General features: G+C 39.9%; 1 protein-coding gene across 1 annotated transcript in view; it reads left to right on the top strand.

The window, feature by feature from the left end:
- Positions 1-9,330: 9,330 nt before the first annotated feature.
- Positions 9,331-26,339, top strand: part of LOC119882657 (alpha-2-macroglobulin-like) — a 33,570-nt gene continuing 16,561 nt past the window's right edge. The window contains exons 1-25 of the mRNA XM_038692812.1: positions 9,331-9,487; positions 9,645-9,825; positions 9,935-10,091; positions 10,643-10,695; positions 10,893-10,913; positions 11,877-12,042; positions 12,121-12,205; positions 12,322-12,472; positions 15,262-15,379; positions 15,509-15,618; positions 15,703-15,870; positions 15,974-16,201; positions 16,950-17,013; positions 17,127-17,272; positions 17,512-17,661; positions 17,988-18,131; positions 18,240-18,321; positions 18,438-18,615; positions 20,767-20,992; positions 23,430-23,556; positions 23,740-23,861; positions 23,972-24,023; positions 24,400-24,483; positions 25,154-25,330; positions 25,885-25,960. Of these exons, the coding sequence (XP_038548740.1) occupies positions 9,405-9,487; positions 9,645-9,825; positions 9,935-10,091; positions 10,643-10,695; positions 10,893-10,913; positions 11,877-12,042; positions 12,121-12,205; positions 12,322-12,472; positions 15,262-15,379; positions 15,509-15,618; positions 15,703-15,870; positions 15,974-16,201; positions 16,950-17,013; positions 17,127-17,272; positions 17,512-17,661; positions 17,988-18,131; positions 18,240-18,321; positions 18,438-18,615; positions 20,767-20,992; positions 23,430-23,556; positions 23,740-23,861; positions 23,972-24,023; positions 24,400-24,483; positions 25,154-25,330; positions 25,885-25,960 (3,149 nt within the window). The 5' untranslated portion in view covers positions 9,331-9,404. The remainder of the gene's footprint in view (positions 9,488-9,644; positions 9,826-9,934; positions 10,092-10,642; positions 10,696-10,892; positions 10,914-11,876; positions 12,043-12,120; positions 12,206-12,321; positions 12,473-15,261; positions 15,380-15,508; positions 15,619-15,702; positions 15,871-15,973; positions 16,202-16,949; positions 17,014-17,126; positions 17,273-17,511; positions 17,662-17,987; positions 18,132-18,239; positions 18,322-18,437; positions 18,616-20,766; positions 20,993-23,429; positions 23,557-23,739; positions 23,862-23,971; positions 24,024-24,399; positions 24,484-25,153; positions 25,331-25,884; positions 25,961-26,339) is intronic.

Genomic DNA, 26,339 nt, shown 5'->3' on the forward strand with positions numbered 1-26,339 from the left:
AGTCTTCTTTCTGGGAGCCATACTCATTGCAACAGGATCTATAATTATACCTCGTTTTGGAGTCATTACTCCCAATTGATTACCTGTGACGTCCATGATTGTGATGTTGCAAAAATGGCACTGTTGTTCTGCACAAAGATAGCTCTGTCCGATGCAGATTCACCTAAAAATCATTCGGTCACCCTGTTCCACGCTCTCAGTCAGATGTAAGTCAAAAACAAACTCACTATATATACAACTGACTGCTAAAGCCACTCCCAAACCTCAACATCCGCTTTTAGAGGATAACACCGGACATCCACCATACACAAACCCCCCTTTTCACACCTGTCTTCACCTTTTGGTGATCAACCCCCCACCACCGCTATTAGAGGATAAGAACGGACATGCCCAAATACAAACCCCCAATTTCACACCCCTCTTCACCGTTTGTTGTTCAACCTCATGACAACACCCCCAATTTTTCAACACCCCCAATTTTTTTTTAATTCAAATTTTTTTTTTATTAATCAAGTTTTTCACGTGCACATGCATGATGCGCGTAACAGGTGTTTTGCGGGAGCACGCATTGCTAACCCCAATATAATACTGACATATCAATACTTTGTGTTTCATCTGCACACCAGAAGTTATGCAGGTCAGATAAGTGCATAAAGTGGAAACGCGTCCAAAAAAGCATAAAGTGTTCTTATGGCTTATATCAGAGTTTCTCGGTTAAAATATGACCAGTAAGCAGTGTTGGGAGTAACGCATTACAAAAGTAACACAATTACAGAAATGTATTTCTGTTTGCTTTACGCATTACTAAAAAGAAATCGGTAATATTATACCCGTTAGAATCTTAGTAACGTGCGTTTGAACACATTTTAACCCAAAATGAAGTAGTGGTTTGTTTGTTTTCTTAATAAAACACCGCAAAACATTTCGGCAGCAGAAAAACAAATCCATGAAAAAAAAAGTTATTTCCTGTTGCGGGAATCCGATGGTCGATCTTGTAGGCAGGGTGCAAACTACAGGGGAACTCTATAGGCTGTGTGTTTGTGCTTTTAACAAATCACATTAATGATCAGAGAGGCTGCTGTCCTGACTGATCCTATCGGAGTGATGGGAGATTCAAATAATCAATGACATTATGCTGCTATACCTCATGCGTACCCCCCGGTATTAATTAGAAGGTTAATTTTAATGACAAAGACCCAATCAGGGGACATAACTCTTCATTAGACTTCATTAGAACCCCCCTATGCAGACACATCTTACTATCAGAATAGTGCAACCATTAAATAGCAGTGAGAGTAACTCAAAAGTAGTGTAAAGCACTACAATTCAGAGACAGTAATATTGTAATATAACAAATTACTCTCAAATGACAGTAACTAGTAATCTATAATGTATTACATTTTGGAAGTAACTTGCCCAACACTGCCAGTATGGAAGAGTATGAGTACAAATCAAACAAATAAATGTTTCTGTTGTCATTACCATGCCTCTGATGTTTCTATTTGATTTATGCAAGCTATATTAGATACATGGAAAACATTAATTATTATTAGCAGCAGTTGTTGAACATACTCACAGAACAGGACAAACACTTAATAGTATTTTATAGAAGCTGTGGTCTGTGGAAAGTCTCATAATTGTTTTCACAGGGTGACAAGGTGCTGTACTGTTGCCTCACAGCAAGAAGGTTTTGGGTTTGACCCTGCAGGCCAGCTGGAGTCTTTCTGTGTGAAGTTGGCATGTTCTTCCTGTGCCTACCCGGGTTTTCTTCAGGTGCTTAAACATACAGTTTAATTGGCGACTCTTAACTTGTCCATAGATGTGAATGTGAGTGTAAATGTCTTATCATTCAGGTTAGTGGTACTGGTGAATGAATTGTCTCTGTGTCAGCCCTGCGAATAACTGCCAACCTGTCCGGGTGTACCCCACCTCTCGCCATTGTGAAGCTTGACTTATAGTTTGAGGTTAAAGGCATTCAGTGTAGCGACAGAACCTACACATGTAGCAGCCAAATTAATGCTTTACCCAGCATGTGCGCCTTAGTGGTTTGTGGCTGCCTCTTCTGTTCCGTCGATGGTCTCCTTTCTTCTTTCGAACCATCTGTTTTCTCTGTCCATTATGTGTACATTGCTGTCAAAGCATGTCTCTTGTCCCTGTCCTTGAGGACAGCAATGCTCAAATATTGGGCGGACATGTGAGTGTTACGCTTCAGTTTGTTTTAACCCATCAGCGTTGTTTGAGGATGACCACACATTCCATACAGGTTTGTTTACTAGAAAATGATCCACTCAGGATAAGAACTGTTTACATGGCAAAATCAAACAGCCCACACAGTTTAAAGGGCACTGTTGCAGAACTCCAGTTACTTCTACTGTATGTATACCAATGTATATAAATTAGATTGAAGAAGCCCTGTAATGTGTGTAGAGGTGGTGCGCTTTTGGTAGTTTTATATCTGGAGGTGTGCAAAGCACTTGAATGCTCATGGAAACAAGGGGAGATAAATAATTCATTGTAATGGAACATTACCTTTCACTATTAAAGTGAGCAGTGCTCTTTCTTAATGCCACATACTGATGGCTTTATGGCCAGAACAAGAATGCAATTACAGTTCAATTAGGAGAGACTTCATCTAAGTAAACTAATAATTTATTTTTACGTTCATCTAAGTAAACTAATAATTTATTTACGTGCACAATCAACATGGGAAATATGAATAGTCTTTGGCGATTAGACCACATCGTGACGTCACGGTATTTAAAGGGGGTGATGAAGTTGTTAATTGGTATAGAAAACCCCCCAAAAAGAAAAGAACAAAAAAGGACAACAAACCATTAGATATACTTTGATCCTTACCTTACCAGGCTGCAGCTGGTTTCTAGTAAAATCTGTAATCACAAGGTGTACTAAAAAGGCGAGGCGAGTTCCCGGGAAGTCTGTGAGGGCTTAGGGCTGTCCCACAGTTGAACCGTCAAGTGCGCAAGGGCTCTCTCGCGGACATTTTGAGCCCTTTATAGACCCTTTTCGTAAGTCCGCATTTCTGCAGAGTTTGGCTGAGGGAATTGCCCACAATTCATAGCAGTATGACGTGACACACGGGGGTTACCGGGGGAAGCCCAGAAGCGAGAGAAATATCACGGCGTTATTAGAGAAGAAGAAACAAACAAGCATCAACAACTACACTGATGTTAACATTGTTGAAAGTTTTCTTAACTTAAGATGGTGCATAGAACACATGAAGTCAGAGGAATGCAATAACCTTATTACAAACTATTTATTTTAGTTTTTGCTTAATGATGCTGTTTTGACCAACAATAGTGTTATTGACAAATGTATATTGACATTTACCTCTCCTCCACTCTTAAAAACCGGCAAACACATAAAATAAAAAGTGTGCAGCGTCATTAACATCATAAAGTGGCCAAGTGCTGTCCCATTCCTTTAAACAGCATTTTGAGCCCTTGCAGCCTCTTGCACTCAATCGCTTTCCAAGTGACGTCAGTAAGTCTGTGGGGGTTCAGGGCTTAGGGTTTAGGGGGGACATTGGGATTGGGCCTATATGTCATTATTTGTAGGTGGATTAATTGCTATATGATGTAGAGTATTCTTTAAAAATAAAGGAGCATGTGTCACTTTTACATGTGTATGCATTTTATTTGGCATTGGTAGCGCAAAGTTTGTGATTATTATGTTTCATAATTGTATAATCCTTCCAAAATTATAGTCCCAGTTCCAGGGTGCGAATTATACAATGGGGAGGTCAACTATTTTTCCAGGTCTTAAAAGGAAACCCAGTACAGCGCAGGCGCGTGCTTCAGTGTATTAAAATCTTACTATGCTTACAATATCCTTGCTTATTTAACTAATGTCCGCAGTCTGTAGATGACGATAAATCAAACTCATTACACCAGTTTACCGGTGCCCCATACCACACAACAACTTTTGTAGATAGGGGTCACCAAGTATAGTAGAGCAAAACTGCCAGAAAGTCAGACACACAACAGCAGACCATCATGCCCGCTCAAAAGAAACCCACAAAATGCTGAACCAGAACCAAAGACACTATCATAAAATACAGTCTGCATTATCATCTCTAATTCCTAATTCTTACCATTCTCATCAAGTGTAAAGTTTCAACTTACACTTTGTTTTGCAAATATCTCCTTTCCTCTTGCTCATGTTGACTGTGAATGATGTAATCTGCATCCAGTAAAGTAGTAGTCATACACTGTTGTTGGGGAATAGGGAAATGGGAATTCCAGAGTTAAAACAAATCCCATGTTTATTGTGAAAGGACTCACGAAAGACTTCAAATGAAATAATAAACTCGATGTATTGATGTAAAAATGTATCTCTACAATAACTAATCCCCAATTTCACTGCTCATGCCTAAGCTCCAGTGTTAGCTCAGCTAGCTAACATCAGATAGCTAATTTTAAGTAAAAGAAATGCTAATTACGAAACTCTGAAGGTAGGAAAGTTAAGTGTATTAAAGCAGCTAGATAGTTAACTACTGACATTAACCGTCTTCACTGGCGCGTGATGCACCGGACGGAGCAGCTGCCGCTGCGAGTGATGTGGGCAGACAAGACATTCAACTAACGCCAACGTTAGGAAATGGTATGGTCTATTTTGTATAGGCTTCGCCCTCATCACTATTGGGTTTACCCCCTACGTGTGCCTGCGCAGCGCTGATAAATTTTGTCTACGCCGACCCACAGCATGGACCTCTGCTACGTCCACAACTTGTTTATATACAACTGTGAGACCTAGCCTTCGGCTCCCATTTTTCTTCAGCACTGAGCTGTCTAATGCCGCTTTTCTATTACCAGTACTAGCTCAACTCGCCTCACCTAGACTCGACTCTACTCGACTCGGTTTGGCCGTGCTCCGTTTTCCATTGCCGATAGTACCCAGAGATAGTACCCCTCAGTGTGGCTGGTCGTCATAGTGACGCCACACACAACTCCCGCAACGTAATTTTCAATGCAACACACACACCGGCGACCCACATACAGCTGTCTCTTGATTTAAGTTAAAATGTTTTAACATTCCTCAGAATGTAAAGACAGATGAGCGGTATGAAAACCTTCCAGCTGTGTTTTCCTCTGCCGTTGTTGCTGCAGCGGTCTGTGTGACAGTGGGACCAGATGGCTGTGAGCTGGCCCAGCCTCCCCCACGCCTACCCCTTCTCCGCCGCAACCGCAAGAAGGCCCGCCAATGCCATGGTCAGCCTGAGGCAGCTGCAGACGCAGTTCCTTACGCCGTTACCCAGCCTCCTGCTCCTCCTTCACAGCAGGCCTCAGCCGGCTCAACAGTGGGCTCCCCTCCAAGCGCCAATGACAAGTTGGGGGGGAATTGTGTGTCAACTTTTCATGTTCTGCCAAAAGCACTGTTCACACAGAATCTTTTAAAATATAACACAAACAGAGCCTTAAAGAACATGTTCTACAAAACCGATGAGCAGGGAGGGAAAACTCACATAATGATGATGACCCAGCACAGACTGAAGAAATCCAGCCTGTGGTCGAAGATGTGCTTTTCGTTTCATGGACTTCCTTTGTTTGATTATCACCTGCACCACCTCGTGTACACTTTGAGTTCAGTAAGTGTTCAATAGGCCTATTACAAACTGCAGTGGGTCCTAGGGTTTCCACTCGTCCCTTAAAATACGGAATCGTCCCATATTTGAGAACTAAATAGGTTTCTGTATTCTGTAAAGACTTGTCTTACCCCTTAATGGGTAATACTCGCTGCCATTGCTGGTTTGATTAATACTGTCAGGTTCAGGGCCAATTGGAGTTAGATAAGGGCGGGTCTCTTGGCAGGAGTCCAGTTGAAACAACGGTGGCGTCCCCTCTGAAACACAAGCAGATGCAAAAGTACTGACGACGCCAAGAGTGGGAGAAATCCAATAGCCTTCTTGATGAGTATCAAGCTAAACTGCACAATTTGTCAGTCAGTGTTCTATGTGGTGAACGGTGGCCTGTCAAACAGCATTACGAGGTGGTAAAATTATTTAATAAAATATACTAATTTTCTGATTTATTACTTTGGATTTCCTTGCTGTATGTTTGTTTAAAAAATATTGTTACAATGGAAATGAATCACATGCCTACATTATGATATGATTTGTTTTTTAAGGTTGAGGTAGATAGTCAGACACAGAAGCATTAATTTAAGAGATAAGAGAGATATATAGGCTATTTAATACACATTTATTTATCAAAACATAGTGCTTATGGGAAGAATATAATGTGTTATGCTTAACCAATCTTTAGAATTGAATCCTTCAGTACTATAGAATTAACATTAGGCTAAAAAAAAAATGGAGTGAGCTCTTGATCACTCTGAACTTTGAGCAGTCCTGTTCTTACTGTAGAACAGATACTCAGTGCTGCACGAGTAGTGTACTTCTGACAAGAGAACATTTATAAAAGGACCTAAGGGTCTAACATTCTCCAATACTGCACACAAGGCCTACTACTTCAGGCCCACTGATGTTCATGATGTTCATGGAAAATCCTTTGCAAAAGTCTTTCCAGTCAAATCGTATTTGTTTTAGCCAATTTAGAGTTAAGAAGATACTGACATGTTGATTTAAATAGTTAATAAAACACAGTTGACATCTCACAAGTTCCTCTCACTGTCATTGTTGGTGTATTCAGCTATGACAATATGACCACGTCTGTTGGGTTGTGATCAAGAGAGAGTAAGTTCATCACAAACCTGGCAGTATGACCCGACCAAATATGAGCACAGCAGACACATTTTCCGATGAACAAAATGAACTGATGAGTGAAGTGTTGTAGCTGAGACATAAGTGGATAAGAGACAGTCATGTTCGCCATAAGGAGGCTATCGTTGCTCTTGCTCTTTAGAAACTGTCTGCTAAACTGGGACTATGAGATTTGGGGATGGTCGACTTCATCCACACCTCATCTGCCTACCAGTTCTTCATCGGCTCCACTGATTAGCCTCTCGCCAGCGAACGACCTGCCAGCTAGCATCTGGCCACCTGATCCCTGGCCTACTAACTTTCCTGCTTGTCAAGCCTGTTTTCTCACTAGTCTCACTAGTTTCAGAGGCTGGCAACTAGCTTGTTTCAACTGAGGAAGGGGTCCCCCTACAGACAAAGAACTCAGGGTCTATAACAATCTTTGCATACTTTACCATGCGAGCCAGGAAGTTGGAGATGGCGTGAATGGCAATCCTTTGGCCCACTAGCTGGGCGGCTAGTTCCCCTGTTAGAACCCATCGCCATTGCACCTCTCAGCTGCCCTGCTCTTCGTTACCCCCAGAGACAGTTTTCCCCAGTGCCATGGAGGTGTCCCCTGACCTCTCTGTTCCCTGTGACCTGTCAGCTACCCCGCCAACTCCTGAAACACAGCCCCACTCTGACTCTATGTTGCTGCGACATTTACCTGCTTCCTCTGCTTATAATGGACTGTATCTGCCATATATACTGTATGTATCTGTTAAAGATTTTGTTAGTCTTATGTCAGCAACCATGTCATCATCAAGTTTCTGCCCCTAAACCTGATGAACTGTTTCTTTTCTCAGGCCCTGTTGTGCAGCAGCTGCCCTTGGACTCTCCTATACTGCAGCAACCCTCTGACACCCCTGAACCTCATGAACTGTCTCAGCCACCTACACCCGATGAACAGTCGCAACACCCTCAACCCCATTAACTGTTGCCACATTCCCCAGAAATCCAGGTGATGCAAACCCTCACTGAGCTGCACTGAGCATCAGCTCACCAGTTGGGCTTCCCGTGGATGCTGGCCCCCAGCACTGCTGTCCAGTCGACGGTCTCCAGCCTAGCTGCCCAGGCGTTCCCTTTTCATTTTCTATTTGGACTCATTTGAATTATGACAAATATCCTCACATGGGGTAATGGCAATAAGGCAGATTCTCAGGTTGTCTTATGAGTCACTCAGGTGTTTTTAACAGCGGATTCTATCAGCTTTGACACCACAAGTAGAAAACTATGGGATTCCATAACTTTGTGGTTGTTGTTTTGTTGTCTTCTAGTGATGGCTGATTGCTGCTGGTTGCTGCTTTCACTGCTGATATTTCAGTGGATTAAAGTATCAGTACTTTTTAAATATAATCTTTTTGTCTTACAGATAAGTTTTGTCAACAGTATATTCCAAAACTAGGAAGACAAGGAACAGGCAGGAACACTCAACTTTAGACGCAAGGACGTGACAAAGACTGGAGAGAGAAGCAGGCGTACATATACACAGGGACTAACGAGCGGGGCGGGGGCAACACAGGTGAGCGGGATCAGGACTAACGAGGCAGAGACAGAGAGACAGCAGGGGGAAACAGAGAACACTAGACAAGCAGACATGGGGCAGAGTGAATAACCAAGAAGACAGAAACACACAAGTTACAAAGAACCAGAACCTAAATGAGAACACAGAACTAGAACACAGAGTACAGAGGAGACCAAATCACAAAAATACAAACAAGGACCAGGAATGAATACCAAAACATGAACTAAGGACATGGAACTAAACTCAGACTCCCAAACAAGACACACAGACGGAATCATAACATACATTTCAACAGTTTTATTGCTCCACCATTTTAAACAGTAAGCACATTTCTTGATGTGCGGTAACCCATGAGCAGTGTTTGAGGACTGTATCAGTTAACAAAGATTTACTTACTGACAAAATCAAACACCCCACGCTGGGTAAAGGGCAATGTTGCAGAACTCAAAAGCAAACTGAACTTACTGTAACACTGATAAAACAGAAGGAATGTGCAGAACACAGTTAGAAATAGTGGAATATCCTAGAATGTGATATAAAGTACAATTCAAACAACTTTATAATATAATTAAATAGCTCTAGAATTGGTATTTCAACTGTATGAAAAGCTTGTTATGTTTGATTTTTTTCAGTGTCAGAAAAAAGTTACAGCTTTTTACGTGTCCAACCACCTTCAGTAGCGAAATAGTTGGTGAACGCATTACTGTAACAAAATGGGTGGACAAAATTTAGAATCTATTGTTTAACTTCTTCAGATCATTTTGATTCTGTCTAATGGTTTTTATACCCTGGTTCTATAGAAACATATGTCATTTTCACATTTTCATTTAGCTGGAATGACAAACTTTTATAACTTTAAACCTTAGCTGATTAAACAAAAAAAAAGGTGTTCAAAAATGTCTTTTAATTGCAGTCAGCCTTATACGATACATTAAACAACTGAAGTCTATAAATTACTGATTTATGGGATACCTGGAAATCAAATAGAAGGACTGCATGAAGACACATGATGATTATGATGTGTGTGTGTGTGTGTGTGTGTGTGTGTGTGTGTAAAGCAGAGGTGGATGGGGTCAGAGGCTATTTAACAGATGTTGTCTCTGAGGCTCATGTCAGTCAGTCATGGGTCTTCCTGGGATTCAGATGTGGACATGGACGCTTTGTGTCCTGAGCTGGATGTGTGTTGGTCAAGCAGTGGCAGGACCGTAAGTCTACCCGTACTGTCTAAAAAAGTACAATATCATATTTTTTTTGTATGTGTGTCAGTTTTAAACAGTTTACATGCATCTTAGATAATGTTTTTTTTTTTTTGCTGCATAATCTTCTGGGATTCAGTAAAGTGTCTACTGTCTGTGTCTGCAGGCAGTACATGGTGGCCATTCCTGCAGTTCTTGAAGCTGGAGCTGAGACCAAACTCTGTGCGAATCTCCTGCAGCCCAACGAGACTCTGGACATGACCGTCACTTTAATGTCCCAAGAGCAGAATAAAACACTTCTCAAAGAGACATCCAGTGTAGAGTTTCATGGCTGTGTTCAGTTTCAGGTCAGCTCTAAAAATGGACTTTCAGTTAGTTCCACAACACACTATGTGTAAATTAAAAGAAACTCTTCTCATGTTGGAGAACCTTTAATAAAAGATCTTTCTGTTGCAGGTTCCTTTAGTGCAGAATGAAGTGGTGCAGATGTTGGAGGTAGAGCTACGAGGAGACAATTTTTACTCAAAAGAAGTCAGGAAAGTCATGATCAAAGTCTATCAACCAACGACTTTTGTCCAAACAGATAAACCGATCTACCTCCCTGGACAAACAGGTAACGTTGAGTTGATTATCTTTGATGTTGTAACAATATGGTACCATATTAAGACAGGTTACCTCTTTACAAACAATTGTGGATGTGCACACAGCATGGGGTAGAAAACTCATTAAGCCCAAACATTCTGGATCATATTTGTAATGACAAACACAGCCACAAACCATGTGGGCTATCTTACCTTCAATCATGTTTTGTCATCGCCAATTTCTGTGCAAAATATCCACCACTTTATTGAAATCCAGGACTATGATGAGATTGCATAATAAGTGCATAATTAGCTATTAGAACTCTGAGCTGAAAGGGAGGTTTCCTTCTCAGGATACTGAACATTTCCACAGATTAATTTTGCGAAAGAAGCAAAAAGATTCACATGTCGCTCTCCCAATATGCTCTCAGTTATTGTAGTTTGCTGTCTATCCCCTGCCTGCATGCACATCTCACAATGATGTCACTCTCTAATCTTTGTTCTTTTGACAGTAATGATGTAACTAAACCCAGGTATAGATTAGCTGTAAAAGCTTCATATAATCTCTTTGAATTTCTCTCAGTACATTTCAGAGTCGTTACACTGGACACCAAGTTCAGACCTGTCAGTCAGCTGGTGAGTGTTTAAACTGTCCCTAATTTTAAATCTCATTGTTACCATCTGGCAATAATCAGGTGACTCTAATACCTGAGCACCATTGTTGCCAAAAGAAATAACTTGATGGAAGTCCACTAACCCACACTTATCATGACACTGTGTGATGAGAACAAAATAAACCTTACCCCTAAAAATTCTCTCTTTCTCTTTTGCAGTACAACATAATCGAAATTGAGGTAAGACGATCTGACCATTTTCTTTCTCAGGTAAAAAAGCCTAAACCTTCTGTGAATTCAACTTTTTAGTTTTTACCCCACCGCTATGAAATATTTGACAACTTTCTTGATTCTGATTCTGATTGAGTTCAAAAATGTCTTACTATTAACATACATAATTTTTACATAATAACAAACAAGCCCTCAAATGTGGCTATTAAAAAGTTGTGACAAATGTACAGTATGTACTATTGCAGGATTTTTTACACTGAGTATTGTGAACAAGGCATTTATAAACAATGATCGTAAGTATAAGAATAGTGCATTTAAACAGTGAACATCACTGAAAATTAATCTGGTGTACAATACATACCAGAACAACATAAAAGGTGAGCTTAAAGATTTATCATTGACCTAAAAAAATCCTGTTTTAAAAGCTGCATTTTTCTTTCATATTTGTCCGTTATCTTTCTTAAATCAAGTTAATGTACTCCATCAAAAAAAATCTAAACTTGAGCTCTGCCTACTAGCATTTTCTGAATATTCTAACAGTCTCAGATTGAGGCTTTCTATTTTTTTATTTTTATTTTTTTAATTTTGCACTTCACAAACTAGTAAGTGGACCTTTTAGTTAAGATATTTTGTCAAACTAGATAGAATACCAATATATCTGTAACTGGACACTAATATTAGCCTACCGATGCACTGGTCAGCATCTGTTTTCAGCTTCTGTTTCAAATAATATGTCGTCAGCTTCAAGCTTTAAAAGTGCTTCAAGTAAACATGTTTTTTTAAACTGAGAGTCAACAATTTTACACTTTCTAAATGTCCCAGATTTTTCTGCCATCTTGTTGAAGGAGAAAAATGAACAATAAGCTGCATGGTTAGCAGTGTATATCTGTGTGGCATGTATTCACATTAGTATCCTGTTTTTGTCATAAATACATATTCATATATTCATATTCCATTTGCCTTATTGCACAGGATGCTAACAACAACAGGATTGGGCAGTGGCTGAATGAAACGTCAAACGGTAAAATACTGCAGCTTTCTTACTCCCTGAACTCTGAGGCCCGTGAAGGAACCTACCAAGTCATTGTGTCGATTGGTGAAAATAAACTATATCAGAGCTTCAAGGTGGAGAAATATGGTACGTTATTTTTTTCCACTTCCGTTTCAGTGCATTTATGATGAAGCAAGAATGCTAACAGTCATGTTTTGTCCACAGTTTTGCCAAAATTTGATGTAACAATAAATATGTCTGATGAAGCAAGTATTGAGCAGGAAGAAATTGATGCAGAAGTATGTGCAAAGTAAGTAAAAGCCCTTTAACTCATTACACTCTTAGATAATGTAAAATAGGTTCAGTATGGTGTGAATGACTCCTTTTCAACAACCCAGTATTTTTCTTCTATGTCCCTCTAAATAGGTATACATATGGACAGCCTGTGCCAGGCAGTGTTGAAGTGCAGCTGTGCCGACCTCTTAATCAGTATATTTATCCTGCCCGTGTAATCACCCCTGAGCATCCAGAAGGAGTCCCTGACATAACTGCCCCATGCTACAAAGAGACAAAGCAGGTACAGTTGCTGTGGCAACTCATTTGTGCTGTAACAAGGTGCATTTAAAGGTAGACCTTACACATGCCCATACAGAATGGATGTAAACTGGGTAACAAGCGGTCTTGCCTGGTGACGATAATTAATTTCAGCATGTTTGTGTTCATTTGTTTCAGCATGCTCAGAGAGCTTTTGAAGTTCGTTTTCCAGTTGAAAAATCCACATGTTAAAAAATAACAAGTTTTGGCCAGATTTGATTATCATTTTTAAAAGCTTGCATGACGAAAAACACAGGAATTCATTGATGCCTGGACAGCAGCCAAAGAAACTAAAGCTTACCCAAAAGTGGAATCTGGAGTTAGGTCTTTTTAATTCATAAACAAATCTTGTTACCTTTTATGCTTACGTTGGCCAGAAATCCAAGAAAAACACTGCAAAAAGGTTTCCCTAAAACATCAGTGATAATACAAAAAAAATGAGATGAATCATCAATACAGAAAGCCTATAACAAGCATAGCAACAGTAAATATCTGTTGGGTTAGCAAACGTCACTTTGACTTTTGTTCTTCTTTAACTCACTCTGAGGCAGATGACAGGCTTGCGTGTTTCATCCCTTTAACTGCATTTGGTTTTGTCCACTTTTTTGATAGAATGCAGTAGCTGACATTTGTGCCGTGGTATGTTGTAGGAGCTTTAGGCTTCCAAATCTAGACAGTTCTCTGATTATATTAATTGGAACAAGCTAACACATTAATATGGTCCTTTTGACAACATCATTGTTAACTTATTGCTTTTTCCTGGGTCTTCTAACATGATTTGGAAATCTCCAGTGCTGTCTGCTAGAAACACTGAATTTGTAATCTCGTAGCTTCACACTTGCACAGAATGCACTGTTCAGCCATAGATACAGTAATTGTGCAGTGTAAATATAGGTCTACAGTATTCTGACTGAGCAAACCTGGAGTTTATTTGTGTGACTTTTATCAGCCAAGTTTGTACCGTCATTGTGAGTGCACAACATGCCCCCTACCTAACAGTGACCCCCCTACAGTAAATAAGAGAACTAACATTTTCCACCATGAACAAGCCCTTGGCAACACAGGCAAGGAAAAATTCCCTTAACACAGGCAAGGAAAAATTCCCTTTTTGCAGGACTGTGACTAAGGGTCGGTAGCCATCTGCCTCAATATCAACACAATATCCACACAGAAATACAAAAACAATAACGTGGTGGTACACAAAGAAAATGTATAATGGTACTAATAATTATGATAATAAAAATTGGACTAAAAATAACAATTGTAGCAGCATGTGTCGAACAGTACCATGGGGGCAGCAGGAAGCCTGCAACCACAGATTATGACTGGGCGATGGGCCAAAAATGTTATCACGTTAAAAACATTTCATACCATTTGATATCAATAATTTTCACAATTAATGTAAAATCATTATTTCTTTCAAATAGAGTGAACATTTTAGAAACCAGATGTTTAATTGTGTGGTTAAACTATTCTTAATGGTCAGAACATGACAAACACTTGGCTCACTTCACAGATCTGAGGTAGAACACTCAAAACAACTGATATAATATCTATTTTCAAAAATTATGATTACTAAATCTTTTTTTTCAGTCCCTTTTAATCAACAAAATAAATATCTCAATAGAAAAATAAAGTAAATCAAACATTTATTTATATATTGAAAATTTGTTATATTGTTATTGAGGAAAATTATATTGCAATAATTATGATTATTGTTTTATTGCTCAGCCCTACTACAGATCCAGACCACAGTTCCAGAGCCAGTGTGGTGTATAACATATGTGCATTTGACCATTACAGTTTAAAACAGCACCTCGATCTAACACCACACCAGAAACACCAGCAGAAAGAGATAGAAGGAAAGGAGAGGGACGAGAAAGGACAAAACTATGCTTGAAATTTAGCTAACTGGCTTGTTTGATAGATATAATTGGGTATCATCTGCATAACAATTCATGTTTATGGAAGCCTAAATGAAGCATATATAAGTATAAGCCGTGCATTCAGGATTCATCATTCGTTAACATGTACAAACTGAGATCAATCTGATGAATAGGATTTTAGGGCAGTTCCTTTAATGCCAATTTATTTATTTATCCCTGTAATAGCTGTGGGAATATATCGCTCAATAGAGCCCGGCTGAAGTTCTGAAAAGAAACCTGAAATCTTTTTGTCTACTAATGATGAGTCATACTTTGCTCTAGCAGTATGGAGAGTCTTCCTAAGTGTTTTAAAATTATCTTGTGAGATGAATCTAAATTCCAGATTGGTGGAATACCATTTCCTTTCAAGTTTTAAAAGGAAGTTTTATTATCTTCTTTTTTAGAGGGGCAATATTATCGAGTGTCATTTGCAGTGAGCCTGCAGCACTATCAACAAGATGATCAATTGGGGAGGGACTAAAGTTACCATAGGAGTCCTCTGTTACATTGAGACAGAACTGAATGAAATTCTGATGGAATCACTTCCTCTAAGTTTTTGTGTGTGTAATTTACATGTGTCCATGTGTTTGTTATGCACACATGAGAAAGAGAAGCGTCTCTACATTTGTAAGTTAAAGTAGGTGAGGATGAACAGTATGATTCAGTATGTGTTCGATTGTGTCTTCATAACTTGCTTGAACTGTGAATACTGAAAACTAAAGAAAGGTATGAAAAAGCTAAACCAATTTAAGGATTTCCAAAGTGTTGGAACCACTTATAAGTTTGACTGAACAAGGATATGATTGGGGGTAGGTTTAAAATGTCCTTATTTTATTGTACTTTCTAGATGGACAAGAGAGGCTGTGCCACTTTTTCCTTCAAGATGTCAACTTTCACAAAACTTGACCAAAAGGTGCTGCAAGATGTACTGGACCTCAGTGCCAAGGTGGAAGAGGAGGGGACGGGCAAGTATAATATATTTTATATAGTATATTTATAATTATATCTATTTTTTAAAAAGAGATTTACTGTATTAAGAAAATTACAATATCATGTGTTTAAACATTGTTGTAACATGGAAGCTTCTTGTACAGGTATTTCACACCAACAGGGGAAGAGAATAGGGATTTCATATGTTGTTGGAAAGCTGTCCTTCATTGACACACCCAAGATTTATGACCAAGGATCAAATGTGGAGGGAAAAGTAAGTGCATGTGGTCTCCACTTCTTCGTCTGATTCTATTCACAGTGCAAATGAAACCATGATACAACTTTGTGCTTCTAACAGGTTAAAGCAGTTCACTACAATAATACACCCATTCCTGACATGCCAGTGTACCTGTTTGAGGGTGAAAGGTGGTCAGCACGTCTGGTACAGAACCTCACAACTGACAGTGATGGGATTGCCACCTTCTCATTCAGCTCTGCTGACTTTAAAGGGGACATCCACCTCCACGTAAGTAAGAGGTAGCACTAAGACGACAGCCTGTAAGACAAATTAAATGACAAAACAGCCTCTTCCACCATGAGCTCATTGGTGTTTCTTTTCTGCAATCTAGGTTAGCAACAAACCGGCGCTGGACTACGTTGGTTATAGAATACCATACTATGAGGTTGGAGAGCATGTATTGTCTGTGCCCGAACCTCCTTCTCCTGATTCTAAAACAGTCAGCATCCTGGAGGTGAAGAAGAAGGATCAGCTTCTTCTCTGTGACAGAGAAGAAGACATCTCCATCAAATACACTGTAGTTGGAGAGACCCGGGGCCCTGTGGATGTGATGTATCTGGTGAGTGGTGGGTGAAGTATTTCTCAGCTGGTCATCAGTTCTCTTCCAGAGACATGGACATAGGGAAGAAAATGAACTTTCAGATTAATGACACCTGGCCTAAAGGAAAACACTTAATGCCATTTAGATGGTGAGATTACCCAGGAGATTTCCTGTTTCTGTGCTAAATGGTAACATTTAGCATGGACTATGTTGAGTAATTGTAATGTCCAGGCCACGAATAAACAATGGCTGCAAACATTAAGCTGCTCTCATTAGATTTGAAACACACTTTGATGTGTGAAATTTGAGTTCTCCTTTGAATGAATTTCACTGCTGGAATCAAGAATTCAAGATCTCTGGATATGTTGATGTTGTTGCATATGACTGGCAGTTTGTTACAAAGCCCTCCTCTTTCACGGGAACATAGTTGTTTGGTTAACAGTGCCAGTTGGACATTCAGGATGACCAGTGTTTAGTTTAGTAAAACCAGAGCCAGAGTAACTTACACTATCTTTGTGAGACTGGCCCCTGATCTGTTTTTAGAGCAGCTGTATTTTAGCAGAAGAACCACTTATTGATGTCCTACACACTGAACTTATACAGCAAACCTTTTGACATGGAACACAAACATACTTCAAGTAAGTACTTAGGAACATGATAGATAACCACAGACCAGAACAGCAGGCAGTGTTGTAATCTGCTGTTAAAGGAAATTAGGTTTTACTATTGCATTACTCATTCTGTTGTTTTCTCTCAAATTCTCCAGGTCTTATCCAGAGGAGCCATTCTCATGCAAGGAGTTAAGCAGGTTGAAGTGCAAGATAAATCAGGTGAACGACACATTAAAATCACTCTTTAAATTAGCATGACCTGATCACCTTTGAGCTGCATTTTCTTGACCTATGGAGGCATGTGAATGATGACAGTTGGTATGTTGTTTCAGTGACTGAGGGCGAGGTGTCCTTCAAGTTGACAGTGTCTGCAGAGATGGCACCAGAGGTCCAGGTTGTAGCTTACACCGTCCTCCCCAGTGAGACTGTGATCGCCCACAGTGCTGACTTCTCCACCGAGAAATGCTTCAGTCACAAGGTCAGTGAGAGAAGGAGACGCGTGGTAGTGACTGTGCATGTCAGATGTAGGTGTAGAATCAAAGTGTATATTATTTTTATTTACAAAAGGTCAGTATATAACCTTTTATTGAACATAGGACATTTTTTATTTTTATTAAAACATTCTACCTTTTCGGTATTGAAATACACATATTACACACATATACACATTATACCACTGAAGTCCAGATGGCGTGATGTGTTTTCTGTATGTGTCAGGTGTCGCTGGAGTTTTCTCCATCCTCAGCTGTCCCAGGAGAGGAAACCATCCTGCAGGTGACGGCCCAGCCAGACTCTCTGTGTGGTGTGAGCGCTGTCGACCAGAGTGTCCTCATCAAGGAACCAGGGAAGACTCTGAATGCAGACAAGGTAACTGCTACAATCAACTGAACTAATAGATGTTTACTCGTATTTTTTTTACGTTAACATCATCCATCATCCAGAGTTGACAGTTTAATTCAGCTAGTATTTAGATTTGTTTTACCCAGTTGAAGCATGCTGTTATAAAACTGCTATTCGAAGAAGTTATGATCACAAATGTGAGGTGGTGCATCTGTGCACACTGTTTTGACTGATACACTTTGCATCCACATTTCAAAATGAAATAGTAAGCCTTTCAATCCCTACTTGTCACATCTTCATAAAACAACAAAAAGGTGGCAGTTTATAATTTTGAATCATACCTTTCTTTACAGATATTTGACATATTGCCTGTCAGAAAAGCATCTTATTTTCCAAATGAGGTTGAAGATCCTGTAGAATGCTTGCAAGTGAGACCTAAAAGATACGTGCCATACTCCCGAAGAGTCAATGAAGATGATGCTTATTCAGTTTTCCAGGTATTTCCTGCACAGAAAATATACAATATAAAGAATATATTCATACATTTTGTTTTTATACATTTAATTAACTTTTCAGTGATGCCTGTATGTTGTTTGATGAACTAGAATTTAGGCTTGAAGATGGCAACGAACTTGGTTATCAGAGTTCCTTCATGCCTCAAGTACAAAGGAAGAGAATTCCATTATGGTAACTTGTGTTTTTGCTCTATCAAGTAACGCTGAACATTTACCAGCATTTTATCAGTTCACTATGTCATTGCTACGATCCACTTCTGATGTAATATTTTCTGGTTTATTTTTTAGGTATAGGTTATAGATATGACAGCCGTCCTCCGATAATGTATTCACGAGTAGTAGAATTAACACATGCACATGGTCCTGCTCTGGGAGTTGCCGGATTATCTCCTCCTCCTCCCCCACCAATAGAGACAGTCCGCACTTTCTTCCCTGAGACCTGGATATGGGACCTGGTGGAAGTTGGGTGAGCTTCTGTCACAAAGTGTTTTGATGGACATCAGGGGCATTTCCAAGCTCTTGAAACATTGGGGGCTTAGCCCAGCCCAAAAATCTTTCATGTTTTCACCTGTTTTCACCTCCCACCCCCCGTTACCGCCTACCCAAAGTACATCTGTAAAGCAACAGTAAATGACCTCTACACAGTAACTCTAACATCTGTCTCATTTTCTGATAATAATTAACACTGATAATATTAATGAGTGGGGGTCCTCCTCCTTTTGCACCAATTTAGTGTAATATAATGTGTGGCTGTCAGGCATTCTGTATTGCTGTCAGATATGTTTCTCCTGTAGATCAACTTTTCTCATTTAATTTAATCACAGCTGCTACATACATGCAGGCATGCCTGAAGTAGCCTCAAGTCTTTGTGCATGTGGCACATTTTCCCCATAATGATAAATTATAATGATTAATTAATTTGAATTTAGTTTAAAAAGAAATATATTGATGAAATGTTCAATCCCCCCCAGAAGATTTTGAGCATTAAACACTTCCTGCATTCTGGAGACATTTTCTGCACCAATTTATGGTGGAAAGGTCTTTATTTTTATAAAGGGAAGGACAAAAGTTAGGTGGCAGGTGACAATTCAGAATATAAAAATATAATAGAATGTAATGCAGTAATCAGCAGCTTATTGTTTGTTTTTTTTTACCTTAAGTTACTTTCTTAAAATATATTTATATTCACTATATTTATATTGCATTGCAGGTTTTCTTATTGTGCAAATAAACCTTTCTCATAGCATTTTATTTGTAAATTAACATTTCTTGGTGCAAGCTATATGGCTCTCATTTACTCCTTCAAGTGCCTGCTCTAGGCAGGGTAGGCTATGCAGCTGATGTTGATGCTATTGCAGCTCCAGTACCAAGCATATAGGTTATTTTCGCGCATTAGGCGATTTTTGTTTTTACGTAACACCGGCCCTAAAGGTTCGTCGGCCGGTAGCCTATGCCAGATTACCAGTCCACCCCTGAGGCTACCCCCTTTAGACCGTCTGACAGACACAGAGCTCGTCTGGGACTGTAGCCTACTCAATGAGACGAGCGCACTGATCTTCATCAGAGGAAGAAAACCGAAACTGAAAACACATGTGATCAGACAGCAATATCACCACAATTCCACACAAAATTTCACTTCAGCACTTGCAGCTCACAGCTGCTTTAGAGGGAATGAATCATCCTGGAGACAGTGAAACAGTAGTGTCTCAGAGCGACGGGGACAGAGACAGCAGGACACAGAGTGACAGGTGTCTGTGTCGCGGTCAGGTGTGTCATGATATTCTCTCACTACTGTGCGGCGGCTGTTAACCGTTTATGATAATACATTGACTAGACACTGACCGACAACATTTATATTTAAATATAGGCCTACTGGTTACAATTTTGCAATTCAGAAGTCGCGGAGAAACCGCAGCTGTGAACAATGCTCTCTCTCTCTCTCTCTCTCGTGCTCTCTCTAAATGCAGGCAGTCTGAGTAAGGATGGGGGGTCACATTACGTGAACTTCAAACAAAATGTTTCAATTATTGCGAGTGCTTTTTGAAGACCTGTGAGACAGGCTGTGTTATGAAGATTATTGCATATTAGGAAAATATTTTTGTTGCTGTTGCTGAGTTACATTCGGGGCTACAGGGAAAATGACCTGGCCACGCGTTGATGGACATAAATTAGCAACATTTGAGTGGATTTAGGCCCATAGATCATGTACAGCAGTTCTTTCTTTGACTTCCTTTTGTCTCCCTGCACATGTGAATTGCCCACAAATCTGCCACTGCTCATCAAAACTTATTTTTGATATGTTAAAACAAAACATATTGTCCTTTTAGGATGTTTGTGACACCTGGGACAATTTTGTTATTATCAGGGATAGTGCATCATGCTCAGTGTTATGCTCTTTATTCAGCAGGAGAAATTGGTGAATTTCAGCATCTTCAACATTTTGAGTTTCTTAGTGAATGCAGCATATACAATTACTTACTAACTATAATGTAGTGTTATTGGTGCAGTTAATTCTACACATTAATCATCTTCTCACATTGTTTTTCTTTGTCTAATCTGAGTTATGTCAGCATGTTTCCAGCTCACTGAATGTGTCTGTGTGTATCTGCTGGTTCAGAGTGTCTGGAACAAAGGATGTGTCCCTCACTGTCCCAGACACCATCACCACCTGGGAGACGGAGGCTTTCTGTTTGTCCCCTCAGGGGTTTGGCTTGGCTCCTCGTAAAGAGATCACCGTCTTCCAGCCCTTCTTCCTGGAGCTCAGCCTGCCTTACTCCATCATCCGGGGGGAGCACTTTGAACTGAAGGCAACCACCTTCAACTACCTGTCCAGCTGCATCATGGTAACCAATGCTTTTACATGACCTAGAAGATAATGGCAGCAGGCTAACATGCTGATGTTTAGCAGGTATATTTACCATATGCACCATCTAAGTTTCTTAGTTTAGTATGTTAAAGGTTCAGTGTGTAAGATTTAGTGGCATCTAGTGGTGAGGGTTGTGAATTGCAACCATCTGTCCAGTCTACCACTGTCCCCTACCCTGTCAAAGAGCGTAGGAAAGCTACGGTGGCTGACAGAGCACAAAAGGTGTCAGTAGCCAGTCTAGAAATGAGGTTTCTTTAGGTAGATTTATTAAGAAATTTACTTGATTATTCAGTAAAACCATGTGTTATTGTGACTTGGCCACTGACAGATAACATGGAAAATGTAAGCCAAGAGTGTGAAACACTGTTTCTGCACCACAGTCCATCCAGTTCCATGATAGCGGTGCTGAAATAGATCTCAGTCATGACAGTAACAGTTACTCACATAATCACATCCTCTTTAGTGGTTTGCCCACAAAAAGCACAAGAAGCTTGTTTACTGTAATACAGTATTTGGAGTTGAACTGAGCTTTTACTTTAAAAAATTCTGAACGACATTAAAAGAGTCTGTAGCCTGCTTGACACTCCTCTGAAAAAGCCGTCAGATGAAATGATGTGGTTCAAACACCAAAACACAAACAGTGCAGTACATGCCGTGATCTGAAAAACTTTCGCTGCAGAATCCATTTTTTAAAGAGAGAAAAAAAAAATCATCCTGAGGTGGGATCAAACTTGCCACCCTCAGATTGCAAGTCCTGCACAGCTGAGCTAACCAAACAACATGTCAAAAGTTAATATTATGGCTTATATTCTCATTCACCATCTAAAGTTGAAAATATTGCTATGATGCAAAACTTATTTGCCGACGCCTACAGTATATTATTACTACTTCTTATTCTTTAAACCAGTGCTTGAAGTGTGCCGGTACGCTCTGGTACGCAGTTCCGGCACCTCAACATTTTACTCTTTGCCGTACCGGGATATTTTCTTTTGTACCGGGACTTCTCCCAAGCTGCCGGTACTCTCCTCTGCCCTCTCCATATCAGGTTCCCTGCCTGCCTGCTAATCTCTGTTGGCGGAAACGAGGGAGAAGAGAAGCTCGGGTGCCTTTCAAGCAGCCCTGTGCTAAATGTAGCTCATCAGTATCGCTTGGCGTGAACCGTCCATTGGATGGGGTGGGACATTTAAAAATATCACTCTGTTGACACTGGAGACACAGGTCACAATCAGAATGTCTTCATCACTTTTTGAAAGCTTTTGTTAAAAATGTGTGGGGGTGGGGTACTAGAACCTATTTTTGTCCACTTCAAGCACTGCTTTGAACGTACATATTCAACATAGTGATAAGTGTCTGCACTGCCTGAATTCTACCAGAAGTAGAACAAGAAGAATGTAGTGACGAAACACACTCTGTAGCGCTGTTTGTCCGTTTTCAGCTACTGTAAAGGGGGGACCTGCAGTTTTGTAGATGTAAATGGGTCTTTCTAAGGTAATAAAAACTTATATTGCATTTCTGTCGATAGATCCACAGAAATATTACACACTGGACCTTTAAGGCAGGCAAAAACATTATTTTTTCATGCACTGGTAAATTTTTGAGAATTTGGGCAAATGGTGAGTTTAGTCGACTGGGGGTGCCCGTGGCGTGGTGTCGATTGTCGATGATTCGCCACGAAACAGGAAGTTGTTATGACTTCAGGGTACATGTTCACATCTGTATCAAATTTGACATGTATAATAAGAGTCCCATCCTGAATACATAAATATCCCAACATTTGCTCAAAGTCATAGTGCCACCTACTGACAAGAGGAAATGACAAGATTTATGGTGTCTTGAACTACTCCAAGTAAGTTGGCCATATCAACTTCAATAGTGTCCTAGAAAAGCTTTAACACAGTGACAAACAGCTCTCACCTACATTAAAGCTGCTCTTAACATTTAACAGTATTGGTTTCAGTGTCGGAGATTCTGGCCCAGGTAATAGGTATTGGATCAAAACAAGATTTTGCAGCATTGCCCCTCCCTAACCAAAGCAGCTTTGTTTTGGATCACACTACCTTGCTTGTTGGGATCAGCCCTACTCTGCTTTTGATTGGCTCATAGTCCTTACCTAGGTACTGTATATGTGCTGCGCATGGCTAAAACAAAGCGCTTAACACACATGGGTGAAAATATTTGCTGCAGCAATGTGCAGTATGACAAAATATAGTGTTTTTTTAAAAATGATAATGTTCTGGTACAACCCCCAAATACAATTTTGAACCTGAAAGTTAGCATAAAATTACTTCTTTATGGTTTTACCAACTCCAAAGGTGGAATCAATTGCACCAATCTAAAGTTGGTACCTTTGAAAGCCAAAATAGCTTCTCTTTATAAATAAATTTATAAAATTTAATTTTGTCTCTGTTGAACAGGTCACTGTGACTCCAGCACCCTCTTTAGACTACACCCTCACTCCGCTCTCTGGTGACCAGTACACATCCTGTTTGTGTGGCAGTGAGCGCAAGACCCTCAGCTGGACCATGGCCCCCTCAGCCTTGGGTGAGGATCAAGCTTTTATCCACATTGCTATCAAATGTTAAAGGGTTGCTGTCCCTCTTTCTCAGCACAACCACTTTTCATCTCTATGAAATCAGTGAAATACACCTCAGTGACACTTTGACACACGACAGGATCTGAAGAAATTGTTACTCAAGTTTCACTCTGCTTGTTGATGTTTTTTAGGGGTTGTGAATGTGTCTGTGACGGCTGAGGCTGTGGCATCCCACACTTCATGTGACAATGAGATTGTGAGTGTTCCAGAGAGAGGACGTATCGACGTGGTCACACGATCTCTCATAGTAAAGGTTGGTACCTTAAAAACAAGATGACAAAGACAAGTTTATCCATTAACCATTATTTTTTGCATTTAATACAAGCTGGAAACTTTGGAAGTCATATTATTTCTTCCTCTCAGGCTGAGGGAACTGAGATCACCAAGACCTACAACTTTCTGCTCTGCCCAAAAGGTCAGTATGGTTTACACCAGGCATGGCACGTCAAACGTTTACATAGAGAGCCAAATGCTATGTGTTAGGAGTCGAGTAGACAACGTGCAATAGAAACATTCAGTACTCGCAGGTATCAATTTAATTCATTGTGATTATGGCAGTTGTGATAAGTTTAGCGCAGGTGTCTCAGATTATTTTAAATGTCATTACTTAACTATATTTTATTACATTTAACTACCTAATGGAAGAGCTGATCATACCCCAAGAACCCCCAATTTGTTCTTTTTTCCAGTCTGACTTGTTTTAATCCACTGACCATCCATTCAATTAAAATTACATCTTTGTTTCAGTACAGAGTTTCTCTTTGAAAGGTGTTTGTTCTGTCTGTACACAGGGGAAGCTGTGACAGAGGAAATAGACATCCAACTCCCCGAGAACATGATTGATGGATCTGCCCGTGCTTCACTATCAGTCCTGGGTAATAAATTCATTTTAATTTAGTGTTTTAAACAGATGCATTTTGGTAAGTTCACAGGCTTCCCTCTATTGAAGGGCATCAATAATAAAAAAAAATATATATATATATCGGTTATTTTCGCGCATTTAGCGAATTATTACTTTTTTATTTTATTTATATAAATATATTTATTTTTTTAACACGAGAAACAGCTGAACAGAGGGGGAGGGTGTGGGTGCTGTAAGAGATGTGACTGGGCCAACCCAATGTCAGTATTGGCCTGATGCTTTATGGGCCGATTGTTGGCCCAATAAAAAGACTTCTGTGGCTGGATTGTCCTTTTAAAGATCGTGTTTTGCTTTTATGCCTTTGTTGTCAAACGGTTTCAAAGCGCAGAAAAAACACAAAGCAAATCTAAAAACCAATCCATGTTTCAAGATGTACAAAAATACTATACTTTGAATAAAAAATTCACACTTCAGCAGATTAAAAAACACCATTCTGGTGTCAAACTCTGGTGTACAAAACCACAAATGCACAATAAAGGTCAAACATCCAAGTGTATGGTGGCAATGAGAGCTCAACACATTGCAATTTGACATCACATGCAGAGCATTTAGAAAACACACTGCAAATACCCAATGTTGTTAAACTGATTGCAGGGTCTTAGTGAGTCAGTGTTCTTGTGCAGGTGACATTCTGGGCCGAGCCCTGAAGAACCTGGATGGGCTGCTGCAGATGCCGTATGGATGTGGAGAGCAGAACATGGCGCTCCTGGCCCCCAACATTTACATCCTCCAGTACCTGGAAAACACACAGCAGCTGACCGCAGCCATCAAGGAGAAGGCTACCAACTTCCTGACCAGTGGTGAGTCTCTGCTAACTTTATATTACAGAATAAAAGAAACATTTAAGATCTTTAAATATCCAAAACTTACCATCTTTAACAGTCTGGTGCTGCTTGCACACATAAGCAGAACATCTGTCGTTTGTCATTGCTTGACAAAAAAAAATTCAGTTCACACACTAAAATAAACTAGTCCCGTTCATACTTCATAATTTTGGCTCTTGAAATTATTCACATTATCGTTTTTCTTTTTTGCGTTTAATGAAATGCTGTGAGTTTGACTTGGGTGGAGGAACTTTGCGGCTCTTGGTTTGTGGTCTTACCCTTTGTTAATGAGTTACTGAACACAATCTTATAACACGTTTATGCACAACACTTTGAGGGGCATTCTGGTGACCATAGTGTCCCCGCCATAACCCCTAGCTGAGCTTTGTTGCATGTTTTTTCCTCTTTCTCTCAAATTTACATAGACATCAGAAACAAGTTTACCTCCGATAATAAACTTTTCAACAATCCTATCAAATCTGAGTGAGTAGCTAATTAACGCCCTGATCAAAGTGTTTGTTGTTTTACAGGCTACCAGAGACAGCTGAACTACAAACATGATGACGGTGCTTACAGCACATTTGGATCAGGACTGGGGAACACTTGGTGAGCACATTTATATTTACTCATTTAGATGATGCTTTTATCCAAAGTACAATTGCTATGTGTGTTAGAGGTCGCACACCTCTGGAGCAGCTAGGGGTTAGTGACACATTGGTGCATGAGTCACAGTTGGAATCAAACCCGGGTCTCTCACACCAAAGGCATGTGTCTTATCCACTGCACTATAGTCACATGACTGATCGATCATTCCCAAAGAATTATCATATGTACATGGTGTGTCACCTTTACGGTTGAGGTCAAGAAAAACAAAAACGTACAGCAGAGTAGATGATGTGGCTGCACTTTGGAGCTAACTTTCTGCAAAAACTTGGCAAACAACACATGTTTTACAAATGCTGATTTGATTCTTTGAACACATACA

This window comes from Micropterus salmoides, unplaced genomic scaffold (genome assembly GCF_014851395.1).
Source record: "Micropterus salmoides isolate LMB-PRFRI ecotype aquatic unplaced genomic scaffold, ASM1485139v1 Ms_hic_scaffold_3, whole genome shotgun sequence".
NCBI classification, from domain to species: domain Eukaryota; kingdom Metazoa; phylum Chordata; class Actinopteri; order Centrarchiformes; family Centrarchidae; genus Micropterus; species Micropterus salmoides.